The 22,275-nt window shown below is 45.1% G+C and overlaps 1 protein-coding gene across 1 annotated transcript in view; it reads right to left on the bottom strand.

Annotated features, from left to right (window-relative positions):
- The window catches only part of CASTOR2 (cytosolic arginine sensor for mTORC1 subunit 2), a 134,407-nt gene extending 118,816 nt beyond the window's left edge, over positions 1–15,591 (bottom strand). The window contains exon 1 of the mRNA XM_054166508.1: positions 15,190–15,591. Within this exon, the coding sequence (XP_054022483.1) occupies positions 15,190–15,302 (113 nt within the window). The 5' untranslated portion in view covers positions 15,303–15,591. The remainder of the gene's footprint in view (positions 1–15,189) is intronic.
- Positions 15,592–22,275: the final 6,684 nt, after the last annotated feature.

Raw genomic sequence — 22,275 nt, 5'->3', positions numbered from 1 at the left:
TGGTGGTGGTTTGTTTTTTTTTTTAATAATAAATAATAAAATCCCAACACAGTTTGACAATGTCCTTCCGACCTGACATTTACCAGACACACACACACAAAAAGCCACGTGCACAATTGCACTTGCCAAAGCCAATGCCAAACAAGGGAGCAGAGGAGGTGGGCAGCATTGTTCTTTTTGGGGTTTAAATGAATTGCAGTGCACTCAATTTGCCAATTTAATAGGTGATGTGACAGGTCCTTAGTTCATCTTGGGCCAATCTGAGAACAGAATGATTAGCAGTGTATGATGACAGTGATCACTAGCTGGTTCCTGGAGAGCTGGTAAGTTATTAAGCTAAACAATGCATCACTATTATGAGCAAGTCAGTGCACTAACTGTAATTTCCTTGAAAGCTGAGCAGTGCATGATTATACTTGTCCACTCAGACTCCCTGCTGGCAGCTCCGTATTCTGCTATTGTTCTGAGCTCCAGAGTCTTCCCACTGCTCGGGATACAGCCGTGTGAAAATGTATTCTTCATCTGCAGCCTTTGCTGTGGCAGCTGTCATCTGAAGGATACTGGGAAGAGAGACGTTCTCTGTCCTGAGGCATAGCTATTAGAGCCCCTAAAAACGGGTGGGTTTGTTTGTCAGCAAGAGCTACCTCTCACTTCTTTCTAGCTGAGGTAATTTCCATTTCAAGAGTGCAGTGACTTTGGAATGTCACACAGAATACCTACATATATCTTAGCCACATACACACGTATGTGTGTTTATGTGTATGAAAAAGCCACACACAGAGACAAGGGCATTCCTGGTTGTTTTCTTTGTAACTCTTAGGAAGACTGTTATTACTGGAAGCTCAGACATCTTTCAAATCACATTTCTCTCTCAAGGTGTAAGCAAAGACAACAAAAGCACACCTCCACTAATGAATCTACAACAAAAAAACCCAACCAAACACAACAGAAAAGGCATAAGAAAAAGAAAGCAGCAGCTGAAGGGCAAAGATTTTAAGTGGCTAGCACAAGACATGGACCGAAAACATGGCCCTCCTCTGTCTTTCCAAAAAGAGGCAGTTCTAGTGGTGGAGATGATGCAGGGCTTAGCAAAAACACAGTCGGGTCCTACTGCAGACCTGCTTTGTGAGATGGATAAGCCTCTTGCCCTCCTCTGTGCCTCACTTTCTTCCTGTACAAAGAAAGTCAGCGGCATCTCCCCACCTTGCAGGGGTGCAGGCAGGATGCTGGGCAACGGATAATCCCTGCAGTACAAGAGGCCTGTGCTGCACTGCTGGAGAAACTGAGCAAAGCCAGTCCCTACCCCACATGGCTGTGTGGAGAGAGAACAAAGAGCCCTCTGTTTGGGTTCCCTAAACCGATTCTCAGCCTTACATCTTCACTCTTGCCTGCATGAACAGCAATGCTAAGCCTTCCCTCCCCTTTGGTGTGTGTTTACCACACTCTTGTCCTGAATACCATCAGTCAGCCTGTCCAGGAGGCAACATTTTTAAAGCCCTGAAGTGTTCTTCCCCTCCAGCAGCAACAGGCATTTCAGAGTGCAAGCCCCATTGGCTTCCAATGAGCCTTGGGGTGCCAAGTGCTTAAGTCTTTTTTTTAAACTGGGACTTAGGTGATTCTGAAAATATTATCATGAACCTCATATTACATTTGATATAAAGTGAACATTAAGTGGGAAGAAAACCTGACACTGAGAACATTTGATGAGTGCTTAAAAGGTAAGTCCCAATTCATTTTAAACTTTGTTTTATGTAAGACTCATTTAAGGAGCACCATGAAATTCTTTCATTGTCTCCTTCCCTGTGCTGATCCTGCAAGGAATATATAATCAGTAATATGTTTAAACAAGGCAGGGAAAAGCACCACTCTGTTTGGAACCCAGGAACTGTTCTATTCCTGGCACTGAGTTTTTCCAAACCCAAGTAAAAGGGGGGAAAAAACATTACTGTTGCAATTAGAAACACAAAATGAGCAAATGCAATATTTAAGATGTGATACCAGCAATACACACAGGATCCACCTGCCCTGTGGTTTTGCACCATTGCTATGCACACACCTCTTACCCTCACAAGCAAATTATTTCTACCCCTACAAAAGGATCTAATCATCTGACCATTCTTCCTGAGCAGTAAAGAAAGGTTAAGAAGTCAATAATTTCTTCTGCAACTCTGCAATTAACCATCCCATAGCTGCACTACTGCAACTGTCCGTGAGCCTGTGAAACAGACATAGCCATAATGATTTGGTTTCAAAGACCTGAGGGGTGGTGTTTGCAGGTTTGGTTGCCTTCTCCCCTTTCCCAATCATGGATCACACTCATCCAAGTTATCAGCAACTTCCACAACACTGGAGGTGGGAACTGTTGACTCGGAGAGGTGGGGGCAGGAATTTGATCATCTGCTTTGCTATGATCCTCCAACTAACATCCTCAGTTATCCAGCCAAGGCAGACTGCACCTACAGATAGAGCCATTAACTGTTGTAAGCACTGTGGCCATCTACAAATCCCCAAGAAAAATGCATGGTTATGTTCCAGTCAGCAGGAGCTCCGAAGGAGATAAACAGTAATAACATGCCATGGAAGACTATCAAACGGATTAACAGCCCAGGATGCATCAGTTGAACGTCTCAGTGATATACTATAAACACAAAAGAAAATTAAAGCATATGCTCACGTGCATCTCAAAAGGACACAAATCTTACATGAGGCATTTTACACACATGTGCACATGCTAGTTATCATTTCTGATTTTCTTCCTGTTGTGGTTGGTTCCCCACCCCCCCTCCCCCCACCAATAATTAGGTCATTATCACCTTCACAATGAGATATCCATTCAAAATACACTGCTTCACAAGATCATTAAAAGCTAATAGATAACCATATTGTTTTGGGACTATTTCATATTTAAATCGTTGCCTAAGATTACAATTCAGCCACCATCTGAATGAACAAAGCCATTCAAACGGGTACAGGACACACAAAGTCCTTTCACATTAGTCATTCCAGGCTGATTTCACACTCCTGTGCAAATGAAAAGTATTTCTGGCCTGTCACAGCCTAAGAGCTACCAGGGGATAGCTCAGCGATTCGGCACAAACCCTTCCCTCAGAGACTTTTATCCTTCCTCAGACACAAGGCTCTCCCTACGCATGAACACAGAGCACTTGTCCTGGGGTCAAGCCTCAGCGGCCCCCACATTACAGCACTGTGATGGGTAATGTGACAAGGCAAAAAGCCAACCAAATGACTGTACATAGAGGAATTATGAGAACCACTCAGAAATGCAGGAGAAACTTGATACCAGCATGAAGGCTACTGAGAAAACTCTTTCATATCGTACTGTTTCATCTCATGACCACTGCTAGAGCAGGATTTCAGAAGCTGTACGATAACCAAAGCACAACTTCTACTGCAAGGCATCCATCACACAGTCCTCTACATTGAAGTCAAACCAAGCAACATTCAGATTTTATGCCATTCTAATAATTCCTCTTACTTAAGGCAAGGACAACAATAAAACTCCTGTGAAGAGGGTTTGGGTAGAAGTAGCTTCATTAGCCTTGCACATCCATCTGACACCGCTACAAGGTGGAATTCAGGTGCCTGCACTGGTACAGAAGTGAGTATTTGCCCTTTCTGAAGGCAAGTTTTGCTCTTACTCAGGGAGATTTTTTGCTTCTTTTTTAAGTTAAGGATGCTCTAACTTCAGCTACTTTTTCCACAGTTTACACCCAATAGCAGGCTCACATGAAATACTAAGGGTAACAAAGCTGGTGAGAGGTCTGGAGCACAAGCCCTATGAGGAGAGGCTGAGGGAACTGAGGTTGCTTAGCCTGGAGAAGAGGAGGTTCAGGGGAGGCCTTATTGCTCTCTACAACTACCTGAAGGGAGATTGTAGCCAGGTGGGGATTGGTCTCTTCTCCCAGGCAACCAGCACCAGAACAAGAGGACGCAGTCTCAAGCTGCACCAGGGGAGGTTTAGGCTGGATGTGAGGAGAAAGTTCTTCCCAGAGAGAGTCATTTGACATTGGAATGGGCTGCCCAGTGAGGTGGTGGAGTCACCATCCCTGGAGGTGTTCAAGAGGGGATTGGACGTGGCACTTGGTGCCATGGTCTAGTCATGAGGTCTGTGGTGACAGGTTGGACTCTATGATCTTTGAGGTCTCTTCTAACCTTAGTGATACTGTGAAGAAATTCTTCACAGAAAGAGTGATTGGCCACTGGAATGTGCTGCCCAGGGAGGTGGTGGAGTCACCATCACTTGGAGGTGTTTAGGAAGAGACTGGATGGAGCACTTGGTGCCATGGTTTAGTTGATGAGATGGCGTTGGGTGATAGGTTGGACTCGCTGATCTCCGAGGTCTTTTCCAACCTGGTTAATTCTATTCTATTCTACTCACAAAGAAACATGAAGGACCAATAAATTACTGCAGCAGACAGTTTCTCCATACAAACAGTTCTGTCCAAAACAGAGAGGTCATACAGCCTCACTTGTATGTTCCAAAACCACTTTGTCCTGTTCAAATCAGACATTAAATCACACACTATAACACTATGTGGAAAATAATATCAAGTAGAGCAAAGAATTGCAATGGCACAAGGACAAAACCACATAAAAACAGAAGAATGCAGAGCTCCATGCGTGGCTTTAAGTGCAATATCCAACCAGACAAAATCCTGAGCAATCTGCTCTAGTTGCCTCTGCCCTAAGCTTGGGGGTTGGGCTGGATGATCTGCAGAGACCCTTCTTGACCTCTACTGTTCTGTGAAGGTTTGCTGTTTTCTAATGTTGTGATGACAGCATGGGACCAGACAGACAGAAAAGGCTCCACTATGGCATTAACTGTCAAAGTCCTGCATGAGGATTGCATGTATCAATGAGACATCCATGCTCCTTCATCAAGCCAATCCTGTGCTTTGTCACCTTCCATTCTTCTTCATCTCCCCCCTCCAGAACACCATAAAGCCTGCTTTGGTCAAGCTGAATTTTCGCTAACCTCTTCTGTGCTCAGGTAAAATTATACTGGTCTAGCAAAGCCCTTCCTGGCAATCATCAACACACTGCTACACCTGAAATACTGAAAAGAAAGCAACCATCAACAAAAGCCCTGTGTCAGAAAGATGCTCTGTTCTTTAGGAATCCAGCTTTTGTGTGCATTTGTAACCACCATTGCCCTGCCTGCAACGCACGCAACTCAAATCCATTTCATTTCCCAGAGTAACGTATTAATTACATTTGCACAGAAATTGCTACAGACTATGTTTTGCATGAAAACAAACAAAACCAACCACAACCAAACACCACCTCTTAACAAAACAAAACAAAAAAATAAATCTGTCTCCATTTGTGTCCATGAAAGGAAAACATTGCAAATCACAGTCCCACCACTCGCTGCAGAAAGCCATTCGCTAACCAGTCTCAAACCTGTGATAAGCTCAGGAGGCGAGAGCATTGTTTCACACCTTACTAGCTCAGCAGATGCAAAAAAGCCACACAAAGTAAAACTCTGCCTGCCTGCCTTATTTGCCACTTTCCTAGGTTAATAACATGCAACCCAACACACATCAGCTCAGTGCCTCATAAAGTGTCCTAAATTCATCCCCGCAGCGGTGAGAGACAGGTTAATTCTAACGTTCCCCTCCTGCAACCAAGTAGCTTGAACACAATTCAAAGCACAATTCTATTTTAACATCCGACTAAGCTGATGTAAAGATCTCTGAAATCGTTCTTGGAGTGATGGCAGCGTAGGTGTAAATAAGATCGTCGAAACAATTAGCACAAGAACTGTGTTTGCCGCTGAAACTACACCACGAAATAAACAAGTCAGCCGAGGAGAAATCGGTGACAAAGCAACTGGAACCAGTTCATTTATGCAATTAGCCAAATTTTCACAGCAACAGCATCTTCTGCAGGAGTATTTTGCTCACTTCAAATCGCTCGGTTAAGTTCAGACCGATCACTAGTTCATTCCAGGCCAGCAAACAAGCTAGCAACTGAAAGAGCAAATTAAGTTGTTTTGCTTTTTCTTCCAGTCTGCAACCAAGAAATAGGTGTGGGAGGCTGAGATCGACAAGCTCCAAAGCCTTGACAAGCCCGGTCTCAAGTCACCATCGGCTTCATTTGTTTAGCACGGGTCGCGTTACACCGCGCAGTTACAAACGCAAACCAGGCCGAGCTATTCTTCCCGAGCGCTCAGCGCGCTGAACGCTGCCCCTATCAGTTCAAAAATAGCAAATGAAAACGTTTGCTCTCCGTGTTACAATCAAAACTCCCCGGTTCCCACCCAAAAAGCAGCTCGAGAAAGATCACAACTGAAAGATTAATCGTGTCGTAAGCCATCCATCATTTGGCAAAAAAAAAAAGAACCCCAAACCCACACCACCGAAAGAGGCATAAAAATAAAGATTAAGTAAATCTATGTAAATGTATACAGCTGCTCAGATGCATACAGAGCATGAGAGAAGGCTCATTACTAACAACCACCTTTCTTTTTATTATTTTTTTTCTTTTTTTTTTTTTTTTTGCCAAGACTACATTTATTTGCAAGTGAGTGCCTCAGAGGTTAGCAAAAGAGGAGAGTCAATCTTTCTTTAGGGAGAGAAATAAAAGCTACAAATGTTAAACAAGATTAACAAGGGGCACTTCAATCAAGGTCTCCCGACTTGTCAGCTTCAACCACCTCGCCCTGTAAAACAGGATACATGTGTGGCATAATAAAGGGTTGAAGGCTGATCTGTTAACCACAGGACCAGGATAAATATTCAGGTATCACTAAAGCCAGTGCATATCATTACCCAGGCTCTCTGACATTTCTGAAAAGCCTGAATAGAACAGGACAGGGAGAGTCACACCTACCTATTACTGTTCCAGCCATGTCAATACTTGAAACTTTTCCCCTCCCAGCTTTAGACACTCCCCCACTATATTTTTTTTTTTAATTCACCTATCTGAATACTTTACATAAAACTTAAAGGTTGCAATTGACTTTGAGTGGTGTAGCTTGCAACACCTTATGACATCCCTAGTATCCTCTGTAACAAAGACAGGAAAACTCTGGAGGCAAAGAAAATGAACTTTGCCTTTATAGTTATGTCTTGATCCAACAGATCCACACTCACTTAGAGGGTTTGGTTCCTACTTCATAAACAATTTGTATTGGAAGCATTTTGGCTGGAGGAGGGCCCACCATCAATAACAACCAACATCTCCCTACAGCTACTGGCCAATAAGTGGCACTATTCAAAATATCTCTTCCATCACATTGAAGAAACTTAACTGTACCACAAAGGTGTGGGAAAAAAATCCCTCACTTTGCCTACTGAAACATCCCCACAAAAGCAAACCTCAGAAGTGCCCAAAAGATTAACAAATGGTTTGCTGCCACCACACAAACTCACCACTTCTCTTTTCCCTGTGCTGAAGAGCAACTCTGATACCTCAGCTAAAGCAGGTTGCAGTTCAGCAGTAGGCTTTTCACTTTAATCTCTAGTAAAGCACATTTTACAGACCATAGTAAGGAAGTCTGTTCTGGCTGGTGAGGAAGTTTAGGCACTCACTGCTTTTCTTTGGATGTGAATATAAAACCTTATCAAGCAGTACAGAGTGTTAATTATACATCAGCCCACAAAAAATAAGATCAGATTCTGTTTCCACGGTCAGCACAGCAAAGCTCTGTGGAGTACATCTGAAACTAACAAGGGAGTGTATAGTCACAAACCAGGCTTAATCAATCTTTACTTTTGTGCCAGGACAAAACATTTTTGTCTGTTGTCTTCTCCCTTAACAAAAATTCTTATAGTTAGCTACACAAACCCGAGCTGAGCTCGGGGGTGGGAGGAGGAGGAATCTTTCTACTTTGAAATCCTCACTGCAACTTACAGACTTTGCTCTGTTGATTCTGAACTGCAATGAATGGAGTTATTTCCTCACATTCCTGTTGTATAATTCTTCCTTTACCAGCCTTCAGCTCTCAGCAGACCAGAGCTGGAGTTTACTCTGGAATTGGCAGTAAACAAAAGAACAAATCTGCACTGTTTCCTCTGGAGGAAAAAAAAACACCACCAAATAAAATTGTAGCCCTTGCCCAAATATATTAAAACACTGAAACACGCAGGACGATTAAGGAATTGTGTATTAGATAAATGAGGTAGTGTGCTCAACAGATTAAAAAAGAGAGAGAAGAATTGAGTGGAAGGATTTACATATTTATGGGGCACAAACAAGGCGTTGTCAAATAGTTCCAGCCATCCAATGGAGCCTAATTTAAGTTGCAACTAAGTGGAAGGAGTAGCCTGTGGATTCAAACTATTGTGTTAACGAACAACTCAGCTGTTACTTCTTGATGAGGAACGCACAACAGTGATACTTCTCCTTAACAGACCTGCGACAAGACGTTTGCCCTACTGCCGAAGCAAAGAGCATCCAGGCTGCCGGAGGAGTCAGCCAGGAACTATTAAACCCCGCATTTTTTTTGTTTAAATGCCGACTTTCATCTGAAAGTAATAAACAACTATTGAGCTGAAGGGATCTTTAATGAGCTACGTGGCAAAAGATAAATATTTTCCTCCTTTTTTTGAATTTCTCAGCTCAAAATCCCCGGGCACCACTGTTGTTTCCCATGCACCACTGATGATGTACCTTATCCCCAGATGCTGCTTTACATCCATGCAGCAGTTTAGTCAACGGATGGAAGCAGTTTAAGACAGGAAATAAGGCAAACCAACCAGCCCACTACAAACTACAGCCAGGTATTTATTTATTTACAAAGGCAAACGTTCAAGTTCAGACAGGAGGAATAAAACAAACTGAAAAAAAACCCCAACTTTAAAAGAAGAACAGCCCTGTTAAAATGGCCAGTATTTCAATCAACCTTTCTTCAACACACAGTGCTCCCCAGCACTACACTGCAGGTTTGATCTGGTACTTCTCTTCCTCCTTCTGAATCTCATTTAGTTTCCAAGCACTCCAGTCAGCTTCTGACTTGGCATTAGCCTTAGCCTGATGGGACCACATGGTAGGTTGAGGACTGCATGACAGGACTGCCAGGCAAAGACAGATATAAAATAAGGCAGTGCCCTACTGGTCAGCCCATGTACCAGAAGCAGAAAAGAAAGGGAAATAATAACATTTGTAGGTAAACAATAAGAGACCATCAGGAAGGAAATCTGCTTTTTCCAAGGTTTAACGTATTAAAACACTGCAGAAGGTTCTCACAGTCTGGCAGCAGCTAAAACATTCAGCAGCCTTGAACGCAAATTGATGACACTTACAATTGAAGAGTTTGTGTCTTTCAGTAACCCAAACTTCCACTCTCTCTCCTTTGCTGATTCTCACTCACTCATCCTGAATATCCACCAGCAAGTTCAGCACCATACACACAACGTGGTGATGCAAACCAGAAGGCAAAGTGTTCCGAGGCAGGCGGCTTTAGCCATGAGGCTTCCCACCTCCTGCGGTGCCTGGACATCAGTGCTCAGTGCTTCTCTAACAGATGGTCACCAAGTCAGACTGAAAAAGAAGTCCCCAAACCTCAAATATCACATATACCTCCAGGAAAAAAAAAGAAAAAAGAAAAGATGACATTTGGGAGAGTCTTTGCCACACCAAAAGAAGACAGGAGCAGCCTGGGTTAGATGAGTAAACACTTTCCTACCACTTGCAAAAATCTTTATTCAGTGCTCTTCCTAGGACACACAGGATGGCAGAAGCCTAGGGTAAAAATAATAATGATTAAAGAAAAGAAAAAAAGGGAAGAAAGGTTTTAACCACAAGAATAAGTTGCCTTTGCCAGATGACCACCCAATGTTGCAGACCATTCGGGATCTCATATAAGGGCATAAACAACATTTGTTTGAGCTCCTACCAAAGGAAACAGACTATTGAGCTCTTGAATGCCCTCCAGTGATACATGGATACATTTTAAGCACTTGTTTGTCCTCTTAGCTCTGAAACCCCAAACAGACCTTTTATTACAGTATCTCAAATTTCAGGAGACCCAGACGGTAAACAAGCAGTCAGGAAAGGAGAAACACTTCGAATGTCTCATTAGCAACAACACCCTGTTTGTAAGTGGAGGTGTCAATTATTACTAGGCAAAACGGATAGATGGCCAAAAATGCCACCACAAACGTCAAGATAATAAACCCAGTTCCATTGTTTGTTCAAGGACCAAAGAAAATCCAGGTTATTCTGTACACTTTATCAATGTTCACTTCTTGTGACATTTTTATTGGAATGAATAGTTTGAAGTGCCTCTCCACTCTAAGAATACCTCCTGCCTTCAGGAGGCTGCAGCACTGAACACAAGGTAGAGCCCAGCCTGGCTCTTCCACCCTATCCTGCTTCTCTGGGAAGCATCTTGCTCACACAGCCCCCAATACACACAAACTGCACCTCTAGAAGAAGACCTGAGCATTGTGGCAAGGAAACCAGGCTTACAGAAGCTTTTGGCTGCCTTAAATGTTTCTGTGACCAGGGTCTCATCCTTTACAGATGCAGAACCTTTTTCTTCTCTTTAGCATACAGAAATAATGACAAGCCCAAACTATACAGTAGTTGAAAACTCCCAGTTGGAGATTCCAATGTTTGTGATGCTACCTGACCTCTAGTGTGACATGTCGCTGCCCACAGCAGGGGGGTTCGAACTAGATGATCCTTCAAGTCCCTTCCAACCCTAACAATTCTATGATTCTACCATTACTCTAACCACACAGCCCTGGGCATAAACTGACCACTCAACTTCAGCCTTGTTGTAAGTTAATAGCATTACAATTTAAGTAACACCTTTCTCCCTCAACTACTTCGACAGTTTCCCACCAAATCTCTGTATCAGGCAATGGAAGAGAGAGAGGAAAGGCTACTTGTGACCTCATTGACTCCAGATGTTCAAAGGTCTACCAAAGCATTATCCAGAAATCAGGCCAATTACATGATACAGATCACAGTATCACAGTATAACCAAGGTTGGAAGAGACCCCAAGGATCATCGTCCAACCTGATGCAGTGCTTGGGAGAACCCTGACTCCACTTTATTCTCCAGAACTTGAAGTCTCCATATATTTCTATATACCTTGAAAAGACAAGGTCAGGTTCACCTTCCTTCTCCCTACTGCATGCACTGGTGGCTCAGTGCAAGCATTATCCAAGACTGCCCTTCCTTCCCCTCCATTCAGACTTAATTCATATGCAGTGAAAGGAGATGCAGTTAAAAATATTTTGCAATTAGGAAATGAAAAAAAAAAAAAAAAGAAGAAAGTGTAGCAGCACATTACTACATCTCTGAGGTCCTCAAGCAAGTGACTTGTGGCACATCACCCAACAGCATGAGATGGTTTAACTCTGACCAAGGAAGCACAGAGACTTCAGTTTGGTAAGAGGGGAGCTGTTCTTTTTGCAGCACACAGGAAGCTGAAGGTAGGAGTTTACAGATGAGCAGAGTCCTCTGCCTGAGAACACTAACATTTACAGAGCACGCACACAAAAGAAAAAGGGCACAATCTTAACACCAGGCAGAGGAGTTGTATTTACACACAGAAAGATGCAGCCCACCCTTCTGAATAAGTGAAGATCCCTGGCTCCACAGAACTCTCTAGCACAACACAGCCACGATACAATCAGCAAAACACTCGGGTGATGATGACAGCAATAGCAAAAAGATCAGCAAGCAACTAGAAATTCCAGGGATGTGATCCTCCACTAGGGTGCCTGGCAGAGCTCAGCTCACTGAGCTCACTCTGCACTGGCTTACAGAGGCAGAGCATTAAGAACACACAGCTCAGTGTAACTGCCTCAGAGTTCTGTTATTTATTTCTGGACTACCTGCCTTAATGCAACTTTGCATAAAGCACCTCATGCCTAACTCAAAGTTATGATTAATAGTGTTTTTCTTTTGGCTCAGCTCAGCCCACTGTTTTATTCACTGCTGCTCTCACCTCTTCACCTCCTTAACTGCTTTCTTGCTTCTGGCCATCGGAATAGTTCCAAAATTGCTGTTCTTTGTTCAAAAAAAAAAGACTGCTATTGTAACAGAAGCTAAATTAAAAACCTCATGCCATGAACAAGGGCACACTGAAAGTGGCAAAAGGCCAAATAAAGAGAGGGAGATTTGTTACTTTTCCTTCCCAATAGGATTAAGAAAAATGTACAAGATGTAAAAAAGGTTCCAGCCCTTTTCCCTGGTGTATGAGAACATGAAGGAGACTCCAAGACTCCCTCCAGGTCACTTCTCAGAAGGGCCTATGTAAAAATAGTAGTTTCTTACATGGCTAACAGGAGGATAGCGATGATGATGTCATCACCACCTCTCTGGATCACATCTGTCTCACAAATCATTATTTCTTACTGGCAGCTTTGCAGCACAGGTGAAAAACTCTGTTCAAGGTCTCACTGGGAAAAATGTAGGTGGTATAAGTAATGGCACCTTTGATATCTAATCAGAGCAGATTAGGACCACCTTCCCCTTTCATTCCCCCAGTGGTCCTATTCAGATGGGGTAGTTGGGAAAGAAGATTTGTCTTGCACCCATATAAAAACCTACTGTCTCCTGGGCACATCCACTGCTTAAAGGGGGGCGTGGGGGTGGAAAGACAGAGGGATCATAAATTTCTGGAGTTACATCTCTGAGCTCCTCACCTTCCTCATACACACAGTGATCATCAGAGCAGAAAGGCTCTGGGGCAAGGACCTTGGTTGCCTCAGGAGAAAGCACACAGGAGAAGGCAACGTGAAAAGCACAGGGGAGAAAGCAATGTTTGAGTATTGTCAGTTGTCTTATGAATGACAAACAAGCTTCCCCCTCTCTCCCCTGCATCTCTACCGTCTGCAAAAACAACAAAACAAACAAAAGGGAAACAAATAGAAGTTTCCTGTGCCAACAAACCTTCCCACAAACAGTGTTTTGTTCCTGACCAGTGAGAACCCATGAAAGCAGGGAACAATTTTTGATACTCACTGTACGTGGAAAGGGCCAGACACCCCAGTAACCAGAGGCAATGCCCAAATATCAAGTGCTGCACCCAAGTGCAGGACAAGGTATCAGATATGTACCCAAAGGGCTTATCTTACTGTCCTAACCCTCTCACGGCTCTCTAACGCTGAAGATTTGAAACGTAGTGTGTAACAAAACCACAACAGGACTGTCTCTGAACTTGAAAGGAAGCCCTCACCAAACCCCAGACTATGCATTAGGGGTGGCAGATTTAAAGAGCTCCCTGTTGACGTTTACAGTGACATTTTAAGCATGGAAGAGGGGGGCAACAACCCCTTCCCCCCCCCCCCAAATAAATCAGCAACAGCTTTCAGTTATAATGAAACAACACATTAAAAATAGAAATGTAAGACTGAAGAGCCTTTAATGCCCAGTTAAGTATTCAGGGACAGCAGTAAACAAGGTGCTGATATACCTTACACTGCAAACAACCTTAGTGGTGAGCCAAATGGGACGAGCCCCAAATCAGAGTGAAATTTCAATGCATGAAGTTAAACTGTAAGATAAGGGAGGGTAATCAAATTACACCACAAATAGGTCCATTCATCCGTAAGCATTATCGCAGGGAGAGGATTGAATTACAGCCTTGGAAGAAAACAATTTAAGAAATAAAAAGCAAATTTATTATCTATTTATTATTTCCCCACTGCCAAGGAAAATTTCCCACCTTCAGACAAGAATGCCATTCGAGATGAATCTGGGCAGAAACTGAAATACTAATTATCAGGCTGGAAAAACAAGAAGAGTTTGAGCTGTGCTATTTACATTCCTATTCCTCTTTCTGAGCAGAGCAACAAAGTCAACAAGCTAAGTGAAGGCACAAGAATATGCAATTGCAGTTCAAGTTGTTTTGCTGTGAAAGGCCTAGGCAGCTTCATACACTCAATAATATCAGCCTGAATATTTTTTTTCCACCCCTTAAAAGAGAATAAAATTCTCACAGTGCCTTCCACTCCAGTTTTCCTGGTCTTTTTTTCCCCCCCTCCTCTTTTTTTTTCCTCTCCCCAAAGCTATCACAATCCATATCACTCAAGACCACGATTTTTAAAGAAAACCAAGTGCAAGGCATGCATTGCCCCCCTGTCCTCTCCCAGTTTGGCAGCACTGAAAAAAGCACCTTTTGGAACAAACAAGCGTGTGGAAGACTCGCTCTCAGGGAGTGCTGCAAGGAACAACAACCAGGGAAGGGGAAAAAAAAAAAGAGGCGAGAGAGGAGGAGAAAAAAAAAAAGAAATCCACCACCACTCCTCCTCCTCTGGTTGCTGTTGTTGCCTTTGTTGTCCGGCGGTCGCCCCGAGCCCGCCGCCTGCCCCGGCCGGCCCCCGGCCCCCACCTGTTTTCATTCAGCCACTCGCGGCCGAGCGCAGCGGCCCGGGAAGGGCAGCGGAAGCCGCACCGGGGGCTGCCCTCCGGCGTCACGGGGGGGACCCCAAACTCCAGCGCTCAAACCCATCATCAACTCTCACACTTGGGATGGGGAGATGTCCCCACTCATCCCCCACCCCCCCATAACCCTGTCCTCCAAGAAGGTGGATGTCCGACTCATTCCGGCACCCTAGCTTCTTGCTAGGAGGGGTCTCCTCATCCACGCCAGCACCCTGCCGATTTACAAGGAGGGTGTTCCCCGAACTCCAACACTCTGACCCTCTACAGGAAGGAGGGTACTCTACCGCCTTGCAAGGAGACTGCCCTCCATCCCAACACTCTGCCCCCTTGCAAGGGTGCCCCTCACCCCAGGACTCTGTCCCCTTGCAAGGAGTGTTCTCCATCCCAGGACCTGCTTTTTTCCCAGGAGGGCTCCACATCGACCCACCCCCTTACAAAAAGGAGACTGCCTTACCCCCTTGCAGTGAAGGTACCCCACCCACCCCAGCCCCTCCGCAGAGGGTATCCCCCCAGCACCCTGCCCCCTGGCAGGGAGGTTACCCCCCCTAAACACCCTGCCCCCTCGCAAGGAGTGTGTCCCTAACCCAGCACCCTGACCCTCGGAAGGTGGGACCCTCCGTCCCCCCCTCCAGCACCATGCCTCCTCGCAAGGTGGGAAACACCCCCCACCACCCTGCCTCCTCGCAAGATGGGAAACCCCCCCCCACCCCCAACACCTTGCTCCTCTCAAGGAGACACCCCTCCAACCCCCCCAACACCCGCCCCCCTTGGAACGAAAGCACCCCCAGCCCCCGCGCTGCCCCATCCCCAGCACCTACCTCGTCTTGGAGGACAGGAAAGCAAGTTTGATTAATCCATAGGTAAACAACTGGATGCTCTCCTTGGCTATGCTGGCCACTCTGAGCCTGTGCTCTAGGATGTGCAGTTCCATCTTTTCCTCTTTCTCATTTGTAGTTCATCTATCCCTGGGGTTTATTTTGTGTTTTTGAATGGGGAGGGGGAGGGGGGCTGTTATTGTCGGTGCCTTTTTATTATTATTATTTTTTTTCTCCCCCCCTCCTCTGGCTCCTTCTCTCCCTTCCCGGCTCCGGGGGTGGGGAGGGGGGGTGGGATGAGGGAGCAGGGGGTGCAAAAGTTGGACCGGCGGGGGAGGCCGGCGGGGCGCGGAGCGGAGCCGGGCAGGGAGGCAGCGGAGCCCGGAGTGCCGAGCAGCTGGTGCTCGCTGGAACAAACAACTTGCCACTCAAGCGCGGCCCAGCGCGCCTGCGCAGCGCCCCGCCGCATGCCGGGCCTTGCAGTCCGCCCGCCGCCACCGCGGGACGGCTCCGCCGCCGGCATCGGCACCGGCTGCTGCGCCCTGCCCTATCGCCTGCCCTGCCGTGGGAAGGGGGCCCAAGGAGCGCTCCCCACCGCATCGCATCGCCCCGCTTCTGCCTTCAGGGGCGATGTGGGCCGGCCAGATAACTAGAAAGTAAACATATTTATTAGCAAGGTTTGTAAGAGCCGGATCAGGTTAATTTCTGTTGCATCTCGTCGGACTCGGGCAGGGGAGGCGCACAGGGCATCGGGAAAAACCTTATACAAGCCAACAGCCAGCAGAAAGGAGAATTTCAGAAGTTTATGAACGGTAGGGAAATACACTGATCTTACCCTGTTTATCCTTCTGCGTGGCAGATGGGGAGTCTTCATCCATCTCCCTGTGCAGCAAAAATAAAGTGGAAAAAAGCTGATTTTGCGTGAAACTAACACGGAGGTAAACCCCACAGTTGTCAAGTACACAAAACCAGCCTTGTGTGTATGACAGCTGCTAGTGTTGGAAGGGTGAACGGCCTCTTGGTCCCAGTCTGCATTCTGCTCCTCAACAAGGAGGTAGGAATGCACAGACCTTCAAACCAGCACCCAAGAAATGGAATCTGCTCTGCCACTGGGAGTGCCACGGGGCTGGCAGCAGGATGCTGACCCCAAGCCAGGCTGTTTGTGAGCACTGGCTCCTCTGCACTGAGCCCTGCTGACACTGTGCAAGCTGAACCAGGGATTAAACTCAGGCTTGGGGAATTCTTAACGCAGAACTTGGGTCATAAACTCAGTTTTAGCTTCTGTGTATGGTTCCTGCTGACTTCAGGTCACACTGATTCTGCCATGAACTTGACAACAATGCTACCTAGACCACCACAGCACTTTTCATTAGATCTCAAACAGGTTTTGTAAAGACCACCGATAGCAGCTCTCCTGTTGTAACCATGGGGAAACTGAGGCACAGGATGTGCCTAAAGGCACAAGATCAGAGCTCAGTTAGCCAAGGCCTGCTCCAGGTCACTCCTGTTCCCTATATACAGAAGGCAAAGCTTCTGTAGCTGTAAATTAAGCTTTTAGGGCCTGTCTTCTTGCAGCAGAAATTCCTTGAATCCAGCTCTAGGGGCAAGCTTCTAAAACTAGGTTTTCAAACCCTTTCTGCTCTGTTAGTTCCCACTGGATGGCTGTACTTCTCCCCTGGACATGACTGTTCTTCCTCTGCCCCATGGCCACACTTCTGAAAGGCTGTCTTAATTTTGTTATATCCTAAAGTTAGAAGAATTCATATCAATGGTTATTCAAAAATCACTCAGAGGAAAGGTGACAATGAAAATTTACTAAATTCAGGAGAGACTTGATAAGCCTTTAAAAACGGAGGAGCTGTTTTCCTTCATTGCCTCACACACATTCAGATGACTACAGCATTGCATTTTAGGAAGCTGAAGAGGATTTTTAATCTGCTTCCACTGCCAGTTCAAGGTCTTGGTCTTCAAAGCTCTGAACATATCTGTGCCCAGCAACAAGAAATGCCTGCACCTGCATCTACAAATCACAGAGATATCTGTGTTCCTCTGGGACAATGCAGACCACAGTGTCCAGAAGGAAGCAGCCGGGGACAAAACATGCACCGCCAAGGTTGCTGTGAGCTTCCAGAGGAAATCAGACAAATGCAGCCTGAATCACTTCTGGGAAACACTGCAAAACTTTCCTCCTTCACAAGATTTTTCCATCATAATCAGGACAATGTTCACAGCATCAGCTTGCCCCCTTCCCACATAGAGGAAAACTATGCTGCCCCAAGCAGAGCTTTCTCAACTCAGAGAGGCCAGACACTCCAGGAAGGCCACCAGGGATTATGCTATTACCACCCTAATTACCACAGAAAATGCTTACACGAAACAATGAGAGATGGTAGAACAGACCCAAAGGTAAAATCAGTGGGGACCTTTTGAAGCAAGCAAATCATCAGAGACTGTGTTCTGCCTGCAGGGAAGGAGAAAAGAGGCCCTGTGAGTTAGTCATCTGGCTTTACTGAAAAAATAAAAAAAGAAAAGAAGAATCAAGCAAACAAGCTAAAAAATCCCCCCCCCCCCAAACCCACAAAACACAAAAATACTTCTACATTTTGCAAGTTTACATCTGGTGCTCTCCAAAATTGCAATCTCTTGCCTGGGTCTGTTCAGCTGCTATGGTTTTCCAAGCCTTTCAAAGAAGGCCTGAAGGCTTCTTTGAGCTGGAAACGCAAGCCTCGTGGCTATGTGAACCTTCACATAGTCGACTGTAGGAAGCGTTGGGAAAACATAAAGCTCTACTAACACCTAGCCTAATTTTCTGCACTTTGGGGGGAAAAGAAAAAAAAGAAAGAAAGAAAGAAAATTGCCTAGCTCAGCACAGGTAAATTTTTCAAGAGCAGGCAACCTGGCAATTAGCCAAAACACTATTAAGTGCCCCATCCTCCAACTGTCATTAGTATTCAGCTCTCTCTCCCCCTTGTTGCCAGGTATACCTGGGAGATTCCACGCAGAGAGCAGCCTAGAATGTGTTGTTATTATATATAGCACACTATAATATCTTTTGATTATTGCAATTCCAAGTTTTCCATATTTTTTGCAACTCCAAGGACTGACTTGGCCCAGCCACAGGGCAAGGGACCTGTTGTGCAAGATGATGTAACCACACTTCTTTATTAAAGCCAAAACCCATTCCCTGCCCACACAGCTTCCAGTGTCAGTTACCACAGCGCATGCTGGGCAGACAGAACAAAGAAATGGGGAAAAGGGACAAGAAAACAAGAAGATGAGATAGCAGCAAAACAAATCTCAGTATGAGGACTAAGGACCATGAGTCATCTTCTGCCTGGATGGAGAGCAGAGCACTTATGAGCCATCATAAGTAGATGAGATTTCTCAGTGCTCGAGGTCAGATGCCACCCACTAAGCAAAATGTGGGTTTTGAAGCCTTGAGGCTGGAGGTGGTGGGGGTTCACCAGTAGAAGAATGCAGATTGTACTTGGACTGAGGGGCAGTTTTCAGATATCTCAGCTTCTGGTCATGATCACAAGGACCTTCTTACTGGTGAGCAAGGTGAGAGCTGGCTCCCATTTGCCCTGGGGCACGGTTTGCCTGGAATTGAGGTCCTCAGAAGGAATGCTGCGTTGTATGGAAAAACATCACTTCCAGAAGTTTTGGGTTGGTTGTTTTTTTTTTTTTTGCCTTGAACATTTATCTCAGCAGCACCCAAGGGACAGCCAGGTACAGGTCGCCACCATTCTCCTGCAAGTCTGAATTCTGTCTGAACGTGAAGTTTCTCATCAAGCGCACTGCAGTCCAGCAGCCAAGTCTCTGCATGCAGATTGCTTCCAAACCAAACTGAAACACTCACCACCGAGCAGTGCTTCAGGAAACAGAAGTTTTAAAAAAACCCAGCAACATGGAAACAGTTTAGGTGAAAGGAATGCAATTACACACTGTAATTACGCCCTGTGATGAACAGGAGGATCAGCACTGTACACAGAGGAAAAATAAAGGAGAATGTCTAATCACGTGAGTCATCATGTTTTATGCAGTTGTTCCAAACTCCAGCAGGATATTTAAGCATTATTTTATTTAGATGGTGGAAGGAAGTTCTGAGATCATTTGTGGTTCTCTTCTGATACCATAAAAAAAGCCCCAGATTACTCTATTTAGTTCTCAGAAGATGGAAGCTATGGGAACTTTTTACATATGGATTTTAAGATGCAGTGTCTGCATTTTTGGCAATAAAATCCTCATTTTAAAATATATATGTCTATAATTTGGATTAAATTATCTCACACAATTTGTGCAACATTGCCCTGCTGCAAACCTAACATTGCTCTGCTGTTGGCAGAATTATGCTATTCTTTCAGAAACATCTGAAGTTCAACAGCATCTTGACCTCTGACTAGAGCTTGTAACAGCTTCTAAGATATAAAATAGGAGATAATACAAGCCCTAATGGGAATGATGTAATGGCAATACCCTGGATAAATATGCCCAAGGCAAGATGAATCCGGCATTGCAGTTGTTTATACTGGCATTTGCTTTCCTGCACTACATAGGGCATATGAAATTCTTAGCACACCCATAGCTCTGGTGTGAACCTGGGGTCAGTGTGCCTTTCTGGGGTCCCTTTCAGCCTCACTACACATAGGACACAGCAATCTGTTCCAGCTTCCAAGCTCTGAGAGTACTTTTTGAATGCAGACTCTGTTTAAAGCTGTAAAGACCCGAGGTATCTTCAGGTCAGTCCCTGGTTTTGACCAAGAGGGAAGACATCACATTTCCTAGCAGCCTTAACCAGTTTACTCTGAGAGGAAAGTTACTAAGTAACTATAATTATCCTGGAGCTCCTTGCTTAAGTTAAACAGCCCTTTTTGACCCAAGGAGGGTAATGCTTCTTTAGACAAACAGGTAAACAAAGGCACAGAAAGGCAGGCAGTGAACCAAGGTCACACCACTAGTTGTTATCATTTTGAAAGTACAACTCATAGGCCACTGCTTGATCAGGAGACCTCAGTGGGGTTGTCTGAGGCAGAGGGAGAGGGGGTGGGTTTGCAAGCTGCTATCTTACACTTCAGCGACAATTAGTCACTTCTGAAAAACAGAATAAGTTCTTTAAGAATAATAATGATGTGTAAAATATTAAATAATAATTTTTAAAAAGCTAAAAAAAAAAAAGAAAAAGGAAAAGAAAAAAAAGGCAGCTTCCCAAATGATAGCTTCTGGGCTTGCTTGTGAAAAATTACCCATTTGTTTAATTGAAAAGAGCGATTTATCAGGCTAATTTCCTTCTAGCAACCAGAGACCTTTCAAAACTTGATTGCAGTTAATGTGCCAGTGTTTCAAAGCATTTTATTCAACTATCAAACAAGCTAATGAAGACCTTTAATTTACTGTTGAAGTACAAAGTGGGCTGAGCAGGTCAGACGTTTCATGCTCCCAGGGCACCAGAGGTGCCAGTGAGACTCTGCTGTTGCATCAACTCCTCGGAGCAGTCCAGATGTCCTGCACAAGAACTGGGGAGGTAAGCCACTAAAAGGATGTGCAGAGGCAGCTCCCACTCTATGTGCAAGGCCATGTTACCCTTAACCTGATTAGCAGCAAAGAGCTCCAATTAAGCATTCACAAGTCAGCTTGCAGATGGAGACTGTACAACTAAATACCCTGTTCAGGAGGGACAAAACCTCACATCTTGGTTCTCCCACCTATATATCATGCTTTGGTGACACCTAATCGCTACTGTCCTAGAACAGAAAACAATGGGAGTCCCAGTACTGGGCTAAGAAAAGGAAGCGTTGGCACTTGTAATCATTGTTATGTAGCCTCTGGATAGAAGAGGTGAAACTGCTGCTACGCTTGTTGTGTGCAGCAGCTACCAACTGCAGTACCAATCCACTGCAAGGAAGTCATTTAAGCTCAGTACCCCACAGAATGTCACACTAGTATTGTCCCCATCTAAGGCAAGCAAAATTTGCTCAGCTTGGGCCTGTGAGAAGCCAAGCACAAATATTCAGTCTTGGTGTTTTGCTCCAATTCCTTGTCTCTTAATGACCGAGAAATCCACATCTTTGGCTACAGCCACTCCTCTGAATCCCTCGTTCTCAGTTGCACCTAAATGCCTTAACAAGTTTCACCTGTGACTTTATTGGAAACATTAAAAGCCTATGAGGTAAAACTGTTAGCAAAAAGAGGAAAGGTAGTGCATGTGATAGACATCACATGAGCTAGAAGCTGGAAGTTTCCTAGCCAAGGTGCTGATCACACTGGTTCACCGGTCAGGGGAGCTACTTAAACCTGGCTGCTGCAATAAGCATCATTGAAACAGACCCAGCTGAGCCCAATAGCTCTCCACAAAGCCAGGTAGGATCCACTTCACAAAGGCTGAACATCATTGTTGATGCAAAGCAGAAACAACCAGGCTCAGGATGTGGGGAGGCCGTCTTCACAGCTAGTAGAAGGTGTTAAAGATGACCTCATCATCTCATTACCTTCTGATGCTGAAACAGGCAACTGGAGAAAACACCACCTCCTGTTTGGCCCCCCTGCCCCCGCCAGCCTCCTAGAGATCAACACATCTGCAAACACATTCTGCAAACCTAAGGGAAGAAAGCCAGATTGTAGCCTGCCTTATCTCTTCTGGCTTGCTAAATGTATTTCAGGCCTCAAGCATCACATGACTGTACATAACGTGTGGCTACAATAACTAATGTGGCTTTCATAACGGATCAGCAGGGATCAGCACTGTTGAACAAACACTCTTATTTGCAAAAGCACCTCCCCAGCCCATGAGGCAGGTGACCTTGTCTCCCAAGGGTTACAGGGGGAAGTTAATGATCCGCAAATTAAGGATTAGAAACATGTGCAAAATTTATCTACAGTTTCCCCTTAACCTCCCCGTTTTGCACTGAATCAAACAAAGGCTGTCACTGCTCCATAGAAACCTTGTGCAATGAAAGAGGCCAGCTCCTGACAGGGCAGAAGGCTGTGGACAGTGCATTTGCTGCAAGAAGGCATCTGGTAGGGTCAAGATTTCATGGGAAAGCACAGATCAGTGCCTTGTTCAGTGTCCTTTGCTGCACCTCCAAATGAAGA

Source organism: Dryobates pubescens, chromosome 13 (genome assembly GCF_014839835.1).
Source record: "Dryobates pubescens isolate bDryPub1 chromosome 13, bDryPub1.pri, whole genome shotgun sequence".
Lineage (NCBI taxonomy): Eukaryota > Metazoa > Chordata > Aves > Piciformes > Picidae > Dryobates > Dryobates pubescens.
Note: the sequence above shows the minus strand (reverse complement) of the source record. Positions and strands in the feature narration are given on the sequence as shown.